At 46.3% G+C, this 18,035-nt stretch overlaps 1 protein-coding gene across 1 annotated transcript in view; it reads left to right on the top strand.

The window, feature by feature from the left end:
* HIP1 (huntingtin interacting protein 1) overlaps nucleotides 1–18,035 on the top strand; it is a 199,203-nt gene that overhangs the window by 139,529 nt on the left and 41,639 nt on the right. The window contains exons 13-16 of the mRNA XM_073667838.1: nucleotides 984–1,056; nucleotides 3,382–3,565; nucleotides 4,645–4,733; nucleotides 6,143–6,259. Coding sequence (XP_073523939.1) covers nucleotides 984–1,056; nucleotides 3,382–3,565; nucleotides 4,645–4,733; nucleotides 6,143–6,259 — 463 coding nt within the window. The remainder of the gene's footprint in view (nucleotides 1–983; nucleotides 1,057–3,381; nucleotides 3,566–4,644; nucleotides 4,734–6,142; nucleotides 6,260–18,035) is intronic.

Raw genomic sequence — 18,035 nt, 5'->3', positions numbered from 1 at the left:
GATGCCCCCTCACACAGGAGAGAGCGAGATGCCTCCTCACACAGGAGAGAGAGAGATGCCCCCTCACACAGGAGAGAGCGAGATGCCCCCTCACACAGGAGAGAGGGAGATGCCCCCTCACACAGGAGACAGCGAGATGCCCCCTCACACAGGAGAGAGGGAGATGCCCCCTCACACAGGAGAGAGCGAGATGCCTCCTCACACAGGAGAGAGCGGGATGCCCCCTCACACAGGAGAGCGAGATGCCCCCTCACACAGGAGACAGCGAGATGCCTCCTCACACAGGAGAGAGCGAGATGCCCCCACACACAGGAGAGAGCGAGATGCCTCCTCACACAGGAGAGAGCGAGATGCCCCCTCACACAGGAGAGAGCGAGATGCCCCCTCACACAGGAGAGAGCGAGATGCCTCCTCACACAGGAGAGAGCGAGATGCCCCCTCACACAGGAGAGAGTGAGATGCCCCCTCACACAGGAGAGAGCGAGATGCCCCCTCACACAGGAGAGAGCGAGATGCCCCCTCACACAGGAGAGAGGGAGATGCCCCCTCACACAGGAGACAGCGAGATGCCTCCTCACACAGGAGAGAGCGAGATGCCTCCTCACACAGGAGAGAGCGAGATGCCTCCTCACACAGGAGAGAGCGAGATGCCTCCTCACACAGGAGAGAGCGAGATGCCTCCTCACACAGGAGAGAGAGAGATGCCCCCTCACACAGGAGAGAGCGAGATGCCCCCTCACACAGGAGAGAGCGAGATGCCCCCTCACACAGGAGAGGAATTGAACTCATGAGTATTGGTTATTTTTTTATCCCATTACCTGCTGTAAGGATAGTTGCTCAGCAGTTCGGCATTATCCCTATGATATCGCTGTGATACAACTAAAGTGAACACAAATGAAGAATCATCATTTTTTCTCCATACTTCTCTTTATATTCCGTGCTGTGATTTATATAAGATATTCATTATTTCCTCCATTACTCAGAGATCGGCTCATAGAACAGCTGTATAAAGAAATTGCTATTCTAAGGGATGATTTCGGAAACTTCAAAGCAGAGGTAAGACTCACTGGGTACAAAAGCAAGTGTTAAACTAGGAGTTATTTCTTTCTTGAGTGCTCACTTTGATGTCACATTAGTAGTTGCCGTAGATTAGTATCTCCTGTAAGAAGTGCGGACATCTGCTGCCCAGCATCTTCTGCTCCAATGGAGGACTCAGCATGACAAAATGATGACAATGTCCTCGGCACTGTCAATGAGTGCTGCTCTAGTTCCTACTCTGTCTGCGTCTAATATTACACAAGTCATTGAAGAACATATGTTACACATCCTACAGGTGTTTAGTGCATGGCATATTATCTAATTATTCTAATTAACTGGGCATAATGCCCTCACAGGAAGCACCTGAGAAAACAAATTAACTTGTGACTCTTTGGAGCTTAGTTAATGTCAAAACTGGTTTAAAGGTCTAAACAACTAAATGAATTAGGCCTCATAACTAGCCTTATACCATATATTAGTTATGGGTCACTTGCTGGGCTGCTTGCTGTCATTTTGATAGAATCCCTGTTTTATCTGCTGCAGATCTAGCAGTGCTCAGAATGCTGAGCTCTGTATAACCCCGCCCACACCACTGATTGGCAGCTTTCTGTGTACACTGTAGATAGGCAGAAGCTACCAGTCAGTGGTGGGGGCGGGGTTATATAGTGCAGAAAGACCTCATGGCATGAGACAGCTAGTCCTCTAGTGATAATCTCCTGCTGATAAAACGCTGATTTTAGTGAAGCTACAACACAGAATGACACATCGTTGGAATCAGGGTCTCTGCCCCTAAATCATGCTTTTCTCAGATTTTAAAGCAAAGCCCGTCTGACAACTTCCCTTTCAAACAGCATATCTTGAAGCGTAACTAAACTTTTTTTTTTTAAATATTTTTGTCCAGCATGGACAGTTATGAGACTTTGCAAAACACTTTATTAGGGGATTTCTCTTCATTCCTGTAAAGCAAAAATTGCATGTAAGTGGCTTTTTTTTTTAAATATTTTTGTCCAGCATTGGCAGCTTCCTGTGTACATTGTTAGAAGCTGTACATCAGGGGCGGGGGTCGTAGTTACACAGAGCAGTTGACTAGGAGACACAAGACAACTAGTCCTTTAGTGATAATCTCCTACTGATATAACGCTGATTTTATTGAAACATAAACATACAGTGACACATCATTGGAATCAGGCTCTCAGTCCCTACATCATGCTGCTCTCAAATTACATAGCAAAAACTTGCTGACAGATCCACTTCAATAGTGCTGTCTCACAACGATGAACTGTGTGCCGTATTTGGGCATATTGATATCATGGACAAGAGTGACCACCCTGCCTGGATTACTCAGAGTGTACAGCTGCTAAAAAGCTCCCAATCTATGATGTACAGCTCAGCCAGGTATTAGTAATACACATTATATGGCTGTCAGCCAATCGGTTATTCATCTGATCGTTCGGTCGACAGCCATCACAGCCGACTCTCCTATATACAGGATCGCTCAATAGGCCGAGTGCTCCTTTGTTCTCTACGAGATAGTCGCCGGCGGACACGTTTGTCGGCAGCTTATCTCCAGGAGAACAATGCGATTAGCAGTCTAAAATCAAACATGCCCAATCGCACCCCCATAAATACTGTATTTTCAGCCCAGCCGAAGCTGTTGATATCAACCAACATTAGGTTTTAATACACACTATGGCCTTATTCATCAAAGCGACGATGCCAGAATTGTGGTGTAAAATTCATTGAAAAGTCGCAAACATTTTGGGCAAAACCGAAATGTCACTTTTTGGTATTTCACACAAGTGTTCGCCATCTCCTCCAAATTGGGAGAAGCTTGGTCAGGACGGTGGCGTCTCTGGGTGTGACAATTCCTGCTGATCAAATTCGTGATGAGCTGCGTTGTGCCTTACGCCATAAATCTTACTCCAGTTCTTGAGTGGAGTAAGATTTGTGGCGAGGCGCTCAGAGACACATGGCAATTTTCAGACATGCCTGATTCAGGTGTGCGCCTCCCAATGAATCAGGCGCCTCTGATACTAGCACATCTCTTCATTACAGACCGACCGAACAACGGTGGTCTTGGTGAATCTGGGGCTTTATTTGAGAAGATGTTTTACAAGATTTGGTTCATATTCAGGTGTGACAATAATGGTGACCACAACTTTCATGTCATATTCAGAAGAGTCTTGAAAGCTGAGATACTGGGAGCTGGCTATGTCAGGCCTCACACTGCACTCACCCATACTCTGGTCACCAGATATGTGTTATGGAATGTAGAATAATAATATTAAATTCCACAGAATATATTTTTTTTAGTATAATGCTAATCACATTTTTACATTGCAGAGTCACCGGTTGGTTAGCAATTTGAGGGGTCGAATCCAAGAACTTGAGGCTGAGTTAGCAGAGCAGAAACATCTGAGGGAGCAGGCAGTGGATGAAAATGAGTTCCTACGCACAGAGTTGGAGGAGTTGAATAGGAAGAGAGAGGATACTGAGAAAGCCCAGAAGAGCCTGACTGAGATAGAAAGTAAGCAGCTACTGTTTAGATAACCCCTTACTGAGCACTTTATTATTTTGGGAAATTTTGCAATTTAGATGATCAAAAATATTCATTAATGATCTTTGCATTGTTAAAATCTATTGATGCCATCCTTAAAGGTGTTGTCTTGGGGGTTGTTTTATAGTACAAGTTTGCAGTCGGTCTATGGCGCATTTGGTGGGTTCATGACTGCAAGTATGTAATTTGCATACATGCAGTCACATGCCAACTAGACATGCACAGCCTTGCTCAGTACACTTGTATTGAGTATTGAGTGAGGCTAGACACGTCTTGTCGGAAGGTGGCTGGAAATATGCAAATCGCATACTTGCGGTCATATGACCTCCTACTCTGGTGTCTGTTGGGTTTGTCGCCTAGCTTTCCTAGGGAAAGGAAATATTCCTAAGGCCATGGCCCCACTATCAGTATTTGGTTAGTATTCGGTCAGTAACAAAACCAGGAGTGGGTGATAAATGCAGAATTGGTGACTTGTTTCTATTATATCTTTTCTCTGATTGTTCCTCACCTGGTTTTGGCTCCCACTCCTGAGAAAAAATACTGACCGAATACTGACCAAATACTGATAGTGGGGCCATGGCCTAATGCTCTGTTCTCATTTAATGTGTATGGAGGGAAAAGCCCCCAACCCATGTCTTAAGTCCATTGACCTAGTCGTATGAGAGCTTGTTTTTTTGTGGAACGAGTTGTAGTTTTGATTGACACCATTAAATTTACCATATAATGTACTGAAAAACAGAAAAAAACTCCCTTGTTTTTTGGGTTTTCTATGTACACCATTCTGTAAGTTGTAAAAATGACTTGGTAACTTTGCTCTGTGGTTCAGTTCAGTTATGGTAATCCAAAACTTAGATAAATGTCAAGCCAGAAACGAATCTAAAATGCTGTTAAACTGATGCTAGCTGAGCGACAAACCTCCATCTGGGTGTAGGCAGCGATTCTCTGACGTGCCAGCACTACCTATGTCTTTAATGAGCGAGTATTCTGTGGGCTGCTAATGTGAAGATCATATAAATTAATGATTAACCTCTTCTTTTTTTCTGTTGCAGGAAAATCCATAGCAAATGAGCAGCGATATACCAAGCTGAAGGAGAAATACGCAGAGCTGGTTCAGAGCCATGCAGATCTACTGAGAAAGGTGCTTGATTCTTACTTTTTTAAAGAAGCAAGGATTAATAAATGTCTACTGGTACGGGGAGAGGTCAGTGGGGACAGACCTCAGTAACTTGTCACCTCACTTCCAGCCTCTGTTTACACCTACATTTTTTTACACCCCCCCCCCCATGTTTCAGAGTTCAGTATACAGAACAGTTGATTCATGCTACCTATGGTTCAGGCAGCATAGATAATGTGCAAGGGGCTGTCTAGGTGGGTTTCCTACTTTATCTCCTGATCTGCATATTTGGAGTGAAAATGTCCATTCTCCCTAAATTGTTTTATGTTTTTGGGACATTATCTATTCCAATCACCTGAAAATATTTCAAAGGGGTTATTTCCCATAGGATAACAAGCATCAAACAATAGCTAAACCAGGTAAGCTGGCCAGGAGGGAAAGGGAATATTTGTCTGTCCCAAGCTTTATATATTGGAGTACACATTAATACAGAGTTCCTGCTTGACCAATTCTTCTAGGATTTATCAAGTTGATGGAAATTCATAACTCTGGCCTCTGCCACCCCAACTCTTGCTGAAACTCTTCATACCCCCCAGTCAGGGCCTTTACTAGAGATGTGTGACACACTTATACCAAGAGGTTTCCTCTCTGCTTTCTGTCCTGCTCTCTCCTTCCTTTTTATGTCACTTGACTCCCGAAAGTAGATTTCATTTTCTTCAAATCAAACATTTTCCCCAAGACCCTTTTCCAAGCTTTGCAGTCTCAACACCCATAACATTAGTAAAGTTGGCACCTCCACGAGAGGGCTTTTTTTTCTATTTTACATTCTATAAAATGCCGATTCCGATAATTTGACCAGACATATGTACGTGATGTCCAGCATGTTGACTCCGTGGTGAGCACAGTAGCCTTGCAGTACTACGTCCTGGGTATAAATTTGACCTAGGATGACATCTGCAAGGAGTTTGTATGTTCTCCCCATGTTTGCGTGGGTTTCCTCCAGATAGTCCAGTTTCCTGGACTATCTGGAGGAAACTACAGAACTACAACTACACAACTCTCCTCCAAATCCAACTTCTCCGCTATCATGGAAGATCAACTTTCCTCTTTACTCTCCTAGTCACATCTCACACTTCAAAGACATACTGATAGGGAATCTAGATTGTAAGCCCTAATGAGGACAGTGATGATGATGTCTGTAAAGCTCTGTGAAATAAAATGGTGGAATATAAGTAAATAATTAGATAGGAGTAATATTATGGACAAACTTTAGGTGATAACACTAGAAGGCTAATCTGTAAGAGGATAGATAAGACCTCTATGTGTGATTTAAGAAGAGTCAGTATAAATTACTCTAGAACCCCTCGTGAATCAATTCCTTTTGTCATGAAATGTCTGTAGAAACTTAAGTTATTCTTCTTTTTATTTGTTAGAATGCTGAAGTCACAAAGCAGATGACTGTGGCCCGGGAAGCTCTGGGGGACGTGGAACGATCCAAAAAAGAGCTTGAAGATTCCTACCAACGTGTGAACGAGCATACACAGAGAAAAGTAAGTTCTCTGTGAACGTCCCTTTTAGGAGTTATTTTATAAAAACAACTTTATGTTACAATATGTGCTATCAGGGCATTTGTATATCATAAAAAAGTGTCCCCTACATACACATGGCTCCAATATGGCGGATTTTTGACTTATTGCCATTAATCTAATCGGTCACTAGTATATGCTAAAATTTTACCTGCAGTGGCCTCTGATTTCCCTGAATGATTTAATTATAATACTACATCCCCCTGTAACAGCCCGTCATTGCTCTGGATAACCAACATATAATACTCAACCGGCAATCCTGGCACACCAGCCTGACTAAAGAACTGAGACAGACTTCCAGGGTTGCCTAACAGAGATGGAAAAGGTCCCACTCCAACGAGCACTTCATCGCATTAAAACAAGCTCTCACTTCTTTCAGGTCTACACTCACTGCAGCAAAACAAACATACTTCTCATCTCTCATATCCCCCCTGTCTCACAACCCTAAACAGCTATACAGTACTTTCAATTCTCTCCTCCGTCCCCCAGCTCCCCCGCCCTCTCCACTCATCTCAGTTGAAGACTCTGCCTCATTCTTCAAGCAGAAGATTGACAACATAAGGCAAAGCTTTTGCCATAAGTCCCCACAGTCCCTCCTCACAACTACACAACTCTCCTCCAAATCCAACTTCTCCGCTATCATGGAAGATCAACTTTCCTCTTTACTCTCCTAGTCACATCTCACCACCTGTGAACTTGACCCAATCCCGTCCCACCTCATCCCTAACCTTATCGCAGTCTTCATCCCAACCCTAACCCACCTCTTCAACCTGTCACTAACAACTGGTGTCTTCCCCTCATGCTTCAAACATGCCTCGATCACACCCATCCTCAAAAAGCCCTCCCTTGACCCATCCTCTCTGTCTAGCTATCGCCCCATATCACTTCTCCCCTATGCCTCAAAACTACTGGAACAACATGTCCGTCTTGGGCTGTCCTCCCATCTCTCCTCCTGCTCCCTTTTTGACCGCCTCCAATCTGGTTTCCGACCGCACCATTCTACTGAAACTGCCCTGACTAAAGTCATCAACGACCTACTAACCGCCAAATCCAACCAACACTACTGTGTCCTTCTCCTTCTAGACCTGTCATCTGCCTTTGACACAGTAGACCATTCCCTCTTACTGCAGACTCTCTCATTTCTCGGCATAACAGACTTGGCCCTATCTAGGATCTCCTTATACCTAACAGACGGGACATTCAGTGTCTCCCACTCATACACCACTTCCTCATCTCTCCCCCTATCTGTCGGTGTTCCCCAAGGCTCAGTTCTAGGACCCTTGCTCTTCTCCATCTACTTCTTCGGCCTTGGACAGCACATTGAGTCTCACGGCTTTCAGTATCACCTTTATGCTGACAACACACAGATCTACCTTTCCGGACCCGATATCAACTCCTTACTAACCAGAATCCCACAATGTCTGTCCGCTATTTCATCTTTTTTCTCTGCTAGATTCCTAAAACTTAATATGGATAAAACTGAATTCTTCATCTTTCCACCATCTCGCTCAACCCCCCCACTTAACTTATCTATCAAAGTCAATTGCTGTCCACTCTCCCCAGTCCCACAAGCTCACTTTCTCGGGGTAACCGTTGACTCTGATCTCTCCTTCAATTCTCATATCCAAGCCCTTTCCACTTCCTGCCGACTCCAACTCAAAAATATTTCACGGATCAGCACATTCCTCAACCACGAATATACAAAAACACTAGTGCACGCCCTCATCATCTCTCGCCTCGACTACTGCAACCTCCTGCTCTGTGGCCTCCCTTCTAACACTCTCGCACCCCTGCAATCTATCCTAAACTCTGCTGCCCGACTAATCCACCTATTGTCACGGGTGTGTCGCCACGAAGATCGTCACGATTACACAGCCTGACTTCTCGCAGCTGACTTTTTGGTGCTTTATGTTTTTCGGCAGTGAGGGAGTTAATTCTCTCTCTCTCTGTGCTAGACGAGGTCCAGCCTCGCCCAGCTGCAATCAATGCTGCTGTAGTGAGACTCCTTCAAATGCCTGCTGGTCTGTTAGGGAAGTGTCGGTGAAAGCATTTCATGCAGACTAACAGAGCGGATCGTGGTATTTGGAGTTTCAGAGATAAGTGTATTTGGAGCGTTTTTTCCCTTCCTCGCTTTATCATTTATCTCCTTTCCCGTTGGTGTTCCCTCTGTTGTAGTTGTGTAGTTTTTGTATGCAAGGTGGTTTTGGTTTTTCCCTTGTACTGTCTCGTTCGTCTAAGTACTGTGTGTGGGCATATTATTACTTGTCCCCTTTTGTTGTGATCGGGGTCCTTCTCAGGACTAGATTACTTAGGTGCAGGGATCCTCAGGAGGTAGGGGTTACGCTGGCGGCCTGGACCTCTGTACCTTTAACAGTACCTCCAGGTTGAGGGATTAGTCAGGGCCCCAGCTTAGGGTCAGCTTAGGCCCCCTACCTCCAGTATTCAGAGACAGCGTGACATTTTCACCGACCACTTAGTTTTTCTCCAGCTACCATGGATCCAGTAGCCGGTCTAGCTCGGCAGTTGCAGAGTTTGTCCATGGAGCTGGCGGACGTTAGGTCCAAGGTTTTGTATCCTCAGGAGCAAGCCGGACCAGAACCTAAAGTAGCTCTCCCTGACAGGTTCACTGGGGGGCGGGACAAGTTTTTTGTTTTCCGGGAGGCATGCAAGTTGTACTTTCGGCTGCGGCCTCGCTCATCGGGGAGTGAAGAACAAAGGGTGGGAATTGTCATCTCGCTCCTACAAGGGGACCCACAATCTTGGGCGTTCTCTCTTCCCCCGGGCTCCCCGGCTCTCCAGTCAGTGGATAGGTTTTTCGCTGCTGTGGGACTCGTATATGATGACCCAGATCGGATCTCCCTTGCTGAGTCTAAGTTACGTAGGATTCAGCAGGGAGAGGCGGAGGAATTCTGTTCGGAGTTCCGTAGGTGGGCCACGGACACCCAGTGGAATGACCCGGCTCTTAGGAGCCAGTTTTGTCAAGGTTTATCCGACAAATTACAGGATGTGTTGGCACAGTATGACTCTCCCGCGTCACTGGAAGCCGCTATGGCCCTTGCTATTCGCGTTGACAGACGGCTTCGGGAGAGGTGCGGGATAACTCTACCCCCTGTGATGACTCCACCTCCTACAAGGTCCCCTCATATGGTGGTTCCCCTGGTCAGTCCAGAGGAGCCTATGCAATTAGGAGGGACATCATTTCGGGGGAGGGGACCGGTGGTGCGCCATAAGACAGGAAGGTGTTTCTTCTGCGGGAGAAAGGGACATTTTATTGGGGGGTGTCCATCCCGTCCCTTGCAGAGTGAAGAGTCGTCGGAAAACTGTTGATCCCAGGTTGTGTGGTGGACGGCAATCTGGGAGTAGGTATTTCGTCCCTAGGTTCGTCTCAGTTTCTCGTACCGGCGGAGGTGGTGGTGGGTACGAGAACTGAGAGGATATCTGTTCTTCTGGATAGTGGGGCCGGGGCTAATCTGGTTGATGCTCGGTTTGCCCGGGTTCAAGGTATGCGATTGAGTGAGTTGGCTAAACCCATCCCCATATTCTCGATCGATGCCAGGCCTCTCGGTCAGGGAAGTTTTTTGCAAGCTGTGCATGACGTAAAACTTCAAGTGGGGGCGATACATAAAGAACTGTTGTCTTGCTACGTGTTGGAGGGTCTTCCCACTCCTATAGTGTTGGGCCTTCCTTGGTTAACTAAGCATAACCCGGTTATTAATTGGCAAACCAGAGAGATAAGCCAATGGAGTAAATTCTGTAATAAAAACTGCATGAACACAGTCATCGGTGCGGTTACTCCTTGGGTCTTACCTCCATTTCTGGCGGACTTTGAGGATGTATTCTCGGAGAAAGGGTGTCAGGAACTACCTCCTCATCGCGAGTATGACTGTTCTGTAAAACTGCTCCCTGAGGCCAAGTTACCTAAAGCTAGGTTGTATAACCTTTCTGGTCCTGAGAGGCAGGCCATGAAGGATTATATTTCAGAAAGTCTGGCTAAGGGGCATATTAGACCTTCATCTTCACCGGTGGCTGCGGGGTTCTTCTTTGTTAAGAAGAAAGATGGAGGCCTACGCCCTTGCCTGGATTTCCGTGAACTTAATCGGATTACGGTCCGAGATCCGTATCCGCTCCCACTTATTCCCGATCTCTTTAATCAGATCGTGGGCGCCAAATGGTTCTCTAAGTTGGATCTCAGGGGGGCGTACAATCTGATTAGGATGAAGGAGGGGGATGAGTGGAAGACGGCGTTTAACACTCCGGAGGGGCATTATGAGAACCTTGTCATGCCATTCGGTCTGACTAATGCCCCGGCGGTGTTCCAACACTTTGTTAATGACATTTTTCGCCGCCTGGTGGGACAGTTTGTTGTCATATATCTGGATGATATCTTAATTTACTCGCCGGATCTGGTGTCTCATCAGGAGCACGTTAGGCAGGTGTTACAGATCTTGCGGGATAATAAACTGTATGCCAAATGGGAAAAGTGTGTGTTCGCCGTACAGGAACTCCAGTTTTTAGGCTTCCTGGTTTCAGCGTCCGGTTTTCGTATGGACCCTGGGAAAGTGTGGGCAGTTCTTGAGTGGGATCGGCCAGAGAATCTTAAGGCACTACAACGTTTCCTGGGGTTTGCTAATTATTACCGGAAGTTCATTCGTAATTTCTCGTCCATGGTTAAGCCTCTCACAGACATGACTAAAAAGGGGACGGATTTTTCTAGGTGGTCTGACAAGGCTTGTCAAGCATTCTCCTCCTTGAAAAAATGTTTTGCCTCGGCACCCATACTCATTCAACCTGATGCGTCACAGCCATTCATTGTAGAGGTAGACGCTTCCGAGGTAGGGGTGGGAGCAGTATTGTCACAAGGTTCGTCCCCTGGTAAGTGGCATCCGTGCGCCTTTTTCTCTAAAAAATTGTCGGCCGCTGAGAGGAATTACGATGTCGGCAATAGGGAACTCTTGGCCATTAAGTTAGCTTTTGAGGAGTGGCGCCATTTTTTGGAGGGGGCAGTCCATCCGGTCACCGTCATCACTGATCACAAGAACCTGCTATATCTGGAGTCCGCGAAACGTCTGAATCCCAGACAAGCTAGGTGGTCATTGTTTTTTACCAGGTTTAATTTTGTCGTTACATATCGTCCTGGGTCAAAAAATGTAAAGGCGGATGCCTTATCTCGTAGTTTCCCTGGGGCCGGGAATACGGACGACCCGATTCCTATCCTTCAGGAGGGGGTGGTGGTTTCGGCAGTATGCTCTGAGCTGGAGGAGGAGGTATTGGAGGCTCAGGGGGACGCCCCTGTTGGACCTCCGGGGAGACTGTTTGTTCCAGATCAGTTGCGACAAAAGGTGATCGAGGCACACCATAACTCAGTTTTTGCAGGACACCCGGGGAGTAAAGCAACTGTGGATCTCCTCTCGCGTCGGTTTTGGTGGCCTAACTTACATAAGGAGGTGGTAACTTTTGTCGCGTCCTGTGGGGTTTGTGCGCGCTCTAAGACCTCACATACCCGTCCGTCTGGGGCCCTCTTACCTTTGAAGATCCCGGAGCGTCCTTGGACTCATCTGTCTATGGACTTTATTACGGACCTCCCTCCGTCTTCGGGTAAAACGGTCATACTCGTTGTAGTGGACAGGTTCAGCAAGATGGCACATTTTATCGCTCTTCCTGCTCTCCCTAATGCTAAAACTCTTGCGCAGGTGTTCATTGGGGAGATTGTGAGGCTTCACGGGGTACCCTCCGAGGTGGTGTCTGATCGGGGGTCTCAGTTTGTGTCCAAGTTCTGGAAGGCGTTTTGTGCACGGCGGGGGATGCATTTGTCGTTCTCATCGGCTTTTCATCCTCAGACCAATGGTCAGACGGAACGAATGAACCAGAGCTTGGAGACATATCTCCGGTGTTTTGTGTCAGAGAACCAGGAGGACTGGGCTTCTTTCTTACCTCTGGCAGAGTTTGCTCTTAATAATAGGCGGAGCGAGCCCACTGGTAAGTCCCCGTTTTTTGGGGCATATGGTTTTCACCCCCAGTTTTGTACTTTCAGTAGGGGGGGCTCTTCGGGGGTTCCTGAGGAGGAACGATTTTCCTCATCACTCGCTTCAGTATGGAGAGGGGTACTGAATAATCTGAGTACTATGGGGAACCGTTACAAACGTATGGCTGACAGGAGGAGAGTGTCTGGTCCGGACCTAAGTGTGAACGATCGGGTATGGTTGTCTACCAGGAATATAAAACTTAAGGTTCCCTCCTGGAAACTGGGTCCCAGGTTCATCGGGCCGTACAGAATCAGTTCTATAATTAATCCGGTGGCATTCCGTATTGACCTCCCCCTTACGTTTAAAATTCACAACGTGTTCCACAGATCGTTGCTTAAGAGGTATGTGGCGCCGGTGGTACCGTCACCTTTACCTCCCCCTCCAGTGGTGGTCAATGGTAACTTGGAGTTCCAGGTATCGAGGGTCATCGATTCACGCTTTAATCGCCGGTCCCTTCAGTACCTGGTTCATTGGAAAGGGTATGGTCCTGAGGAGAGGATGTGGGTTCCTGCGTCGGATATTAACGCAGACCGATTAGTTCGGGCCTTCCACACGACTCACCCGGATAAACCTGGCCCTGAGGGTCCGGAGGCCCCTCGTAGAAGGGGGGGTACTGTCACGGGTGTGTTGCCACGAAGATCGTCACGATTACACAGCCTGACTTCTCGCAGCTGACTTTTTGGTGCTTTGTGTTTTTCGGCAGTGAGGGAGTTAATTCTCTCTCTCTCTGTGCTAGACGAGGTCCAGCCTCGCCCAGCTGCAATCAATGCTGCTGTAGTGAGACTCCTTCAAATGCCTGCTGGTCTGTTAGGGAAGTGTCGGTGAAAGCATTTCATGCAGACTAACAGAGCGGATCGTGGTATTTGGAGTTTCAGAGATAAGTGTATTTGGAGCGTTTTTTCCCTTCCTCGCTTTATCATTTATCTCCTTTCCCGTTGGTGTTCCCTCTGTTGTAGTTGTGTAGTTTTTGTATGCAAGGTGGTTTTGGTTTTTCCCTTGTACTGTCTCGTTCGTCTAAGTACTGTGTGTGGGCATATTATTACTTGTCCCCTTTTGTTGTGATCGGGGTCCTTCTCAGGACTAGATTACTTAGGTGCAGGGATCCTCAGGAGGTAGGGGTTACGCTGGCGGCCTGGACCTCTGTACCTTTAACAGTACCTCCAGGTTGAGGGATTAGTCAGGGCCCCAGCTTAGGGTCAGCTTAGGCCCCCTACCTCCAGTATTCAGAGACAGCGTGACACCTATCCCCCCACTATTCCCCGGCCTCTCCTCTCTATCAATGCCTTCACTGGCTCCCCATTGTCCAGACTCCAGTTCAAAACCCTAACCTTGGCATACAAAGCCATCCACAACCTGTCTCCTCCATATAAATGTGACCTAGTCTCCCAGTACTTACCTGCACGCATCCTCCGATCCTCACAAGATCTCCTTCTCTACTCCCACCTTATCTCCTCATCCCACAATCGCATACAAGATTTCTCCTGTTCATTCCCCTACTCTGGAACGCTCTACCCCAACACATCAGACTCTCGCCTACCATGGAAACCTTTAAAAAGAACCTGAAGACCCACCTCTTCCGACAAGCGTACAGCCTGCGGTAACCCTCGCTCCATCACACCGCTGCACAACCAGCTCTACCCTCACCTACTGTTGCCTTGTAGATTGTGAGCCCTCACGGGCACGGTCCTCGCTCCTCCTGTACCAGTCACTGAGTCATTTTTGTTCAAATTATTGTACTTGTTGTTTGCTATGTATACCCCTTTAAAACATGTAAAGCACCATGAAATTAATGTTGCTATAATAATAAATACTGTTTTTTTCGGACTATAAGACACACCGGACCATAAGACGCACCTAGGTTTTAGAGGAGGAAAATAAAAAAATAAAAATTTATGCAAAAATGTGGTCATGATGCACTTTTAAGGGGGAGGTGGTCTTCTGCTGACACTGGTATAGGGGTAATGTCCCCCAATTATGACAATATCCCCCATCCTGGTATATATGCTGCCCCCCTTCCTTTTATATGTGGTCCCCATCCCCATTCTGGTATGCCTGGCATCCCTCCATCCTTGTATGCATGGCACCCCTCATCCTTATCCTGGTATGCATGGCACTCCTCATACCTATCCTGATATGCATGGCACCCCTCATCCCTGTTCTAGTATGCATGGTACCCCTCATCCCTGTCCTGGTATGCATGGCACCCATCATCCCTGTCCTGGTATGCATGGCACCCATCATCCCTGTCCTGGTATGCATGGCACCCCTCATCCCTGTCCTGGTATGCATGGCACCCCTCATCCCTGTCCTGGTATGCATGGCACCCCTCATCCCTGTCCTGGTATGCATGACACCCCTAATCCCTATCCTGGTATGCATGGCACCCCTAATCCCTGTCCTGGTATGCATGGCACCACTCATCCCTGTCCTGGTATGCATGGCACCCCTAATCCCTATCCTGGTATGCATGGCACCCATCATCCCTATCCTGGTATGCATGGCACCCATCATCCCTGTCCTGGTATGCAAGGCACCGCTCATCCCAGTCCTGGCATGCATGGCATCCCTAATCCCTATCCTGGTATGCTTGGCACCCCTAATCCCTGTCCTGGTATGCTTGGCACCCCTAATCCCTGTCCTGGTATGCATGGCACCCCTAATCCCTATCCTGGTATGCATGGTCCCCCTAATCCCCATCATGCTGCACATTAAAAAAAATAAACACTCCTACTCACCTTTCTTCTCTCTCCTCCAGCGCTGTGTCCTGTCTGCCCGCACTGATCTCTCCATGTGAGTCGCGCATGACGTCACTGCCATGCGCGGCTCACATGGAGAGATCAGCTGCCGGAAGTCACTGCTCCCCACGCCGGGTCTGTGTGCGCGGGGAGCAGTGACTTCACTCTCCTTCACAGCCCGCACACAGCGGAGCCTTTCTGCGGCTGCTGCTGCTGCCGGCTACCTCCTGTGTCCGCTCATTAAAGGGCATGAATATTCACCTCCTCCCCACGTCCATGGGCGTGGAGAGAGGTTGAATATTCAAGCCTTTTAACAGCGGGCACAGGAGATAGCCGGCAGCAGCAGGAGCCGCAGCGCGGCTACACTGTATACCGCTATTAAGGAGCATGAATGTTCACTGCTCAGCAGTGAATATTCATTTTCTTTAGCAGCGGGGACAGTGTAGGCTGCAGCGGGCAGCTGCTACCTCCTGTGCCCCGCTCCTCCACCGATACCGCTCCCCCCACACCACACATAAATATACACCCCCCCAACATTCGGATTATAAGACGCACCCCCCATTTTCCTCCAAAATTTTTGAGGAAAAAAGTGCGTCTTATAGTCCGAAAAATACGGTAATAATAATAATAATAATTTCCCCTGTAAGAACCCGTCATTGCTCTGGATAACCAACATACAATACTACATTTCCCCTGTAACAGTCCGTCATTGCGCTGTAAAATCAACAAGTAATACTACATTTCCCCTGTAACAGCCCGTCATTGTTCTGAATAACCAATATATAATGCTACATTTCCCTTGTAGCAGCCCATCATTGTTCTGAATAACCAACATACAATACTACATTTCCCCTGTAACAGCCCGTCATTGCTCTGGATAACCAACATACAATACTACATTTCCCCTGTAACACCTATCATTGCTCTGGATAACCAACATACAATACTACATTTCCCTTGTAACACCTGTCATTGCTCTGAATAAACCGACATATAATACTACATTTCCCATGTAACACCTGTCATTGCTCTGAATAACCAACATATAATACTACATTTCCCCTGTAACAGCCCGTCATTGCTCTGGATCACCAACATACAATACTACATTTCCCCTGTAACACCTGTCATTGCTCTGAATAACCAACATATAATACTACATTTCCCCTGTAACAGCCCATCATTGCTCTGGATAACCAACATACAATACTACATTCCCCCTGTAACACCTGTCATTGCTCTGGATAACCAACATACAATACTACATTTCCCTTGTAACACCTGTCATTGCTCTGAATAAACCAACATATAATACTACATTTCCCATGTAACACCTGTCATTGCTCTAAATAACCAACATATAATACTACATTTCCCCTGTAACACCTGTCATTGCTCTGAATAACCAACATATAATACTACATTTCCCCTGTAACAGCCCATCATTGCTCTGAATAACCAACATATAATACTACATTACCCCTGTAACACCTGTCATTGCTCTGATAACCAACATACAATACTACATTTCCCCTGTAACACCTGTCATTGCTCTGAATAACCAACATATAATACTACATTTCCCCTGTAACAGCCCATCATTGCTCTGAATAATCAACATATAATTCTACATTTCCCCTGTAACACCTGTCATTGCTCTGAATAACCAACATACTATACTACATTTCCCCTGTAACAGCCCATCATTGCTCTGAATAACCAACATATAATACTACATTTCCCCTGTAACACCTGTCATTGCTCTGAATAACCAACATGTAATATTACATTTCCCCTGTAACAGCCCATCATTGCTCTGAATAACCAACATATAATACTACATTTCCCCTGTAACACCTGTCATTGCTCTGAATAACCAACATTTAATACTACATTTCCCCTGTAACACCTGTCATTGCTCTGAATAACCAACATATAATACTACATTTCCACTGTAACACCTGTCATTGCTCTGAATAACCAACATATAATACTACATTTACCCTGTAACACCTGTCATTGCTCTGAATAACCAACATATAATACTACATTTCCCCTGTAACACCCGTCATTGCTCTGAATAACCAACATATAATACTACATTTCCCCTGTAACACCTGTCATTGCTCTGAATAACCAACATATAATACTACATTTCCCCTGTAACACCCGTCATTGCTCTGAATAACCAACATATAATACTACATTTCCCCTGTAACACCTGTCATTGCTCTGAATAACCAACATATAATACTACATTTCCCCTGTAACACCTGTCATTGCTCTGAATAACCAACATATAATACTACATTTCCCCTGTAACACCCGTCATTGCTCTGAATAGCCAACATGTAATACTACATTTCCCCTGTAACACCTGTCATTGCTCTGAATAACTAACATACAATACTACATTTCCCCTGTAACAGCCCGTCATTGCTCTGGATAACCAACATATAATACTACATTTCCCCTGTAACACCTGTCATTGCTCTGAATAACCAACATACAATACTACATTTACCCTGTAACACCTGTCATTGCTCTGAATAACCAACATACAATACTACATTTCCCCTGTAACAGCCCATCATTGCTCTGAATAACCAACATATAATACTACATTTCCCATGTAACACCTGTCATTGCTCTGAATAACCAACATGTAATATTACGTTTCCCCTGTAACAGCCCATCATTGCTCTGAATAACCAACATACAATACTACATTTCTCCTGTAACACCCGTCATTGCTCTGGATAACCAACATACAATACTTCATTTCCCTTGTAACACCTGTCATTGCTCTGAATAAACCAACATATAATACTACATTTCCCCTGTAACACCTGTCATTGCTCTGAATAACCAACATATAATACTACATTTCCCCTGTAACACCCGTCATTGCTCTGAATAACCAACATGTAATACTACAGTTCTCCTGTAACACCCGTCATTGCTCTGAATAACCAACATATA

Source organism: Phyllobates terribilis, unplaced genomic scaffold, assembly GCF_046119375.1.
Source record: "Phyllobates terribilis strain yellow unplaced genomic scaffold, ASM4611937v1 Scaffold_2__4_contigs__length_985480577, whole genome shotgun sequence".
NCBI lineage: Eukaryota > Metazoa > Chordata > Amphibia > Anura > Dendrobatidae > Phyllobates > Phyllobates terribilis.
This window is presented reverse-complemented; position numbering and strand designations above follow the sequence as displayed.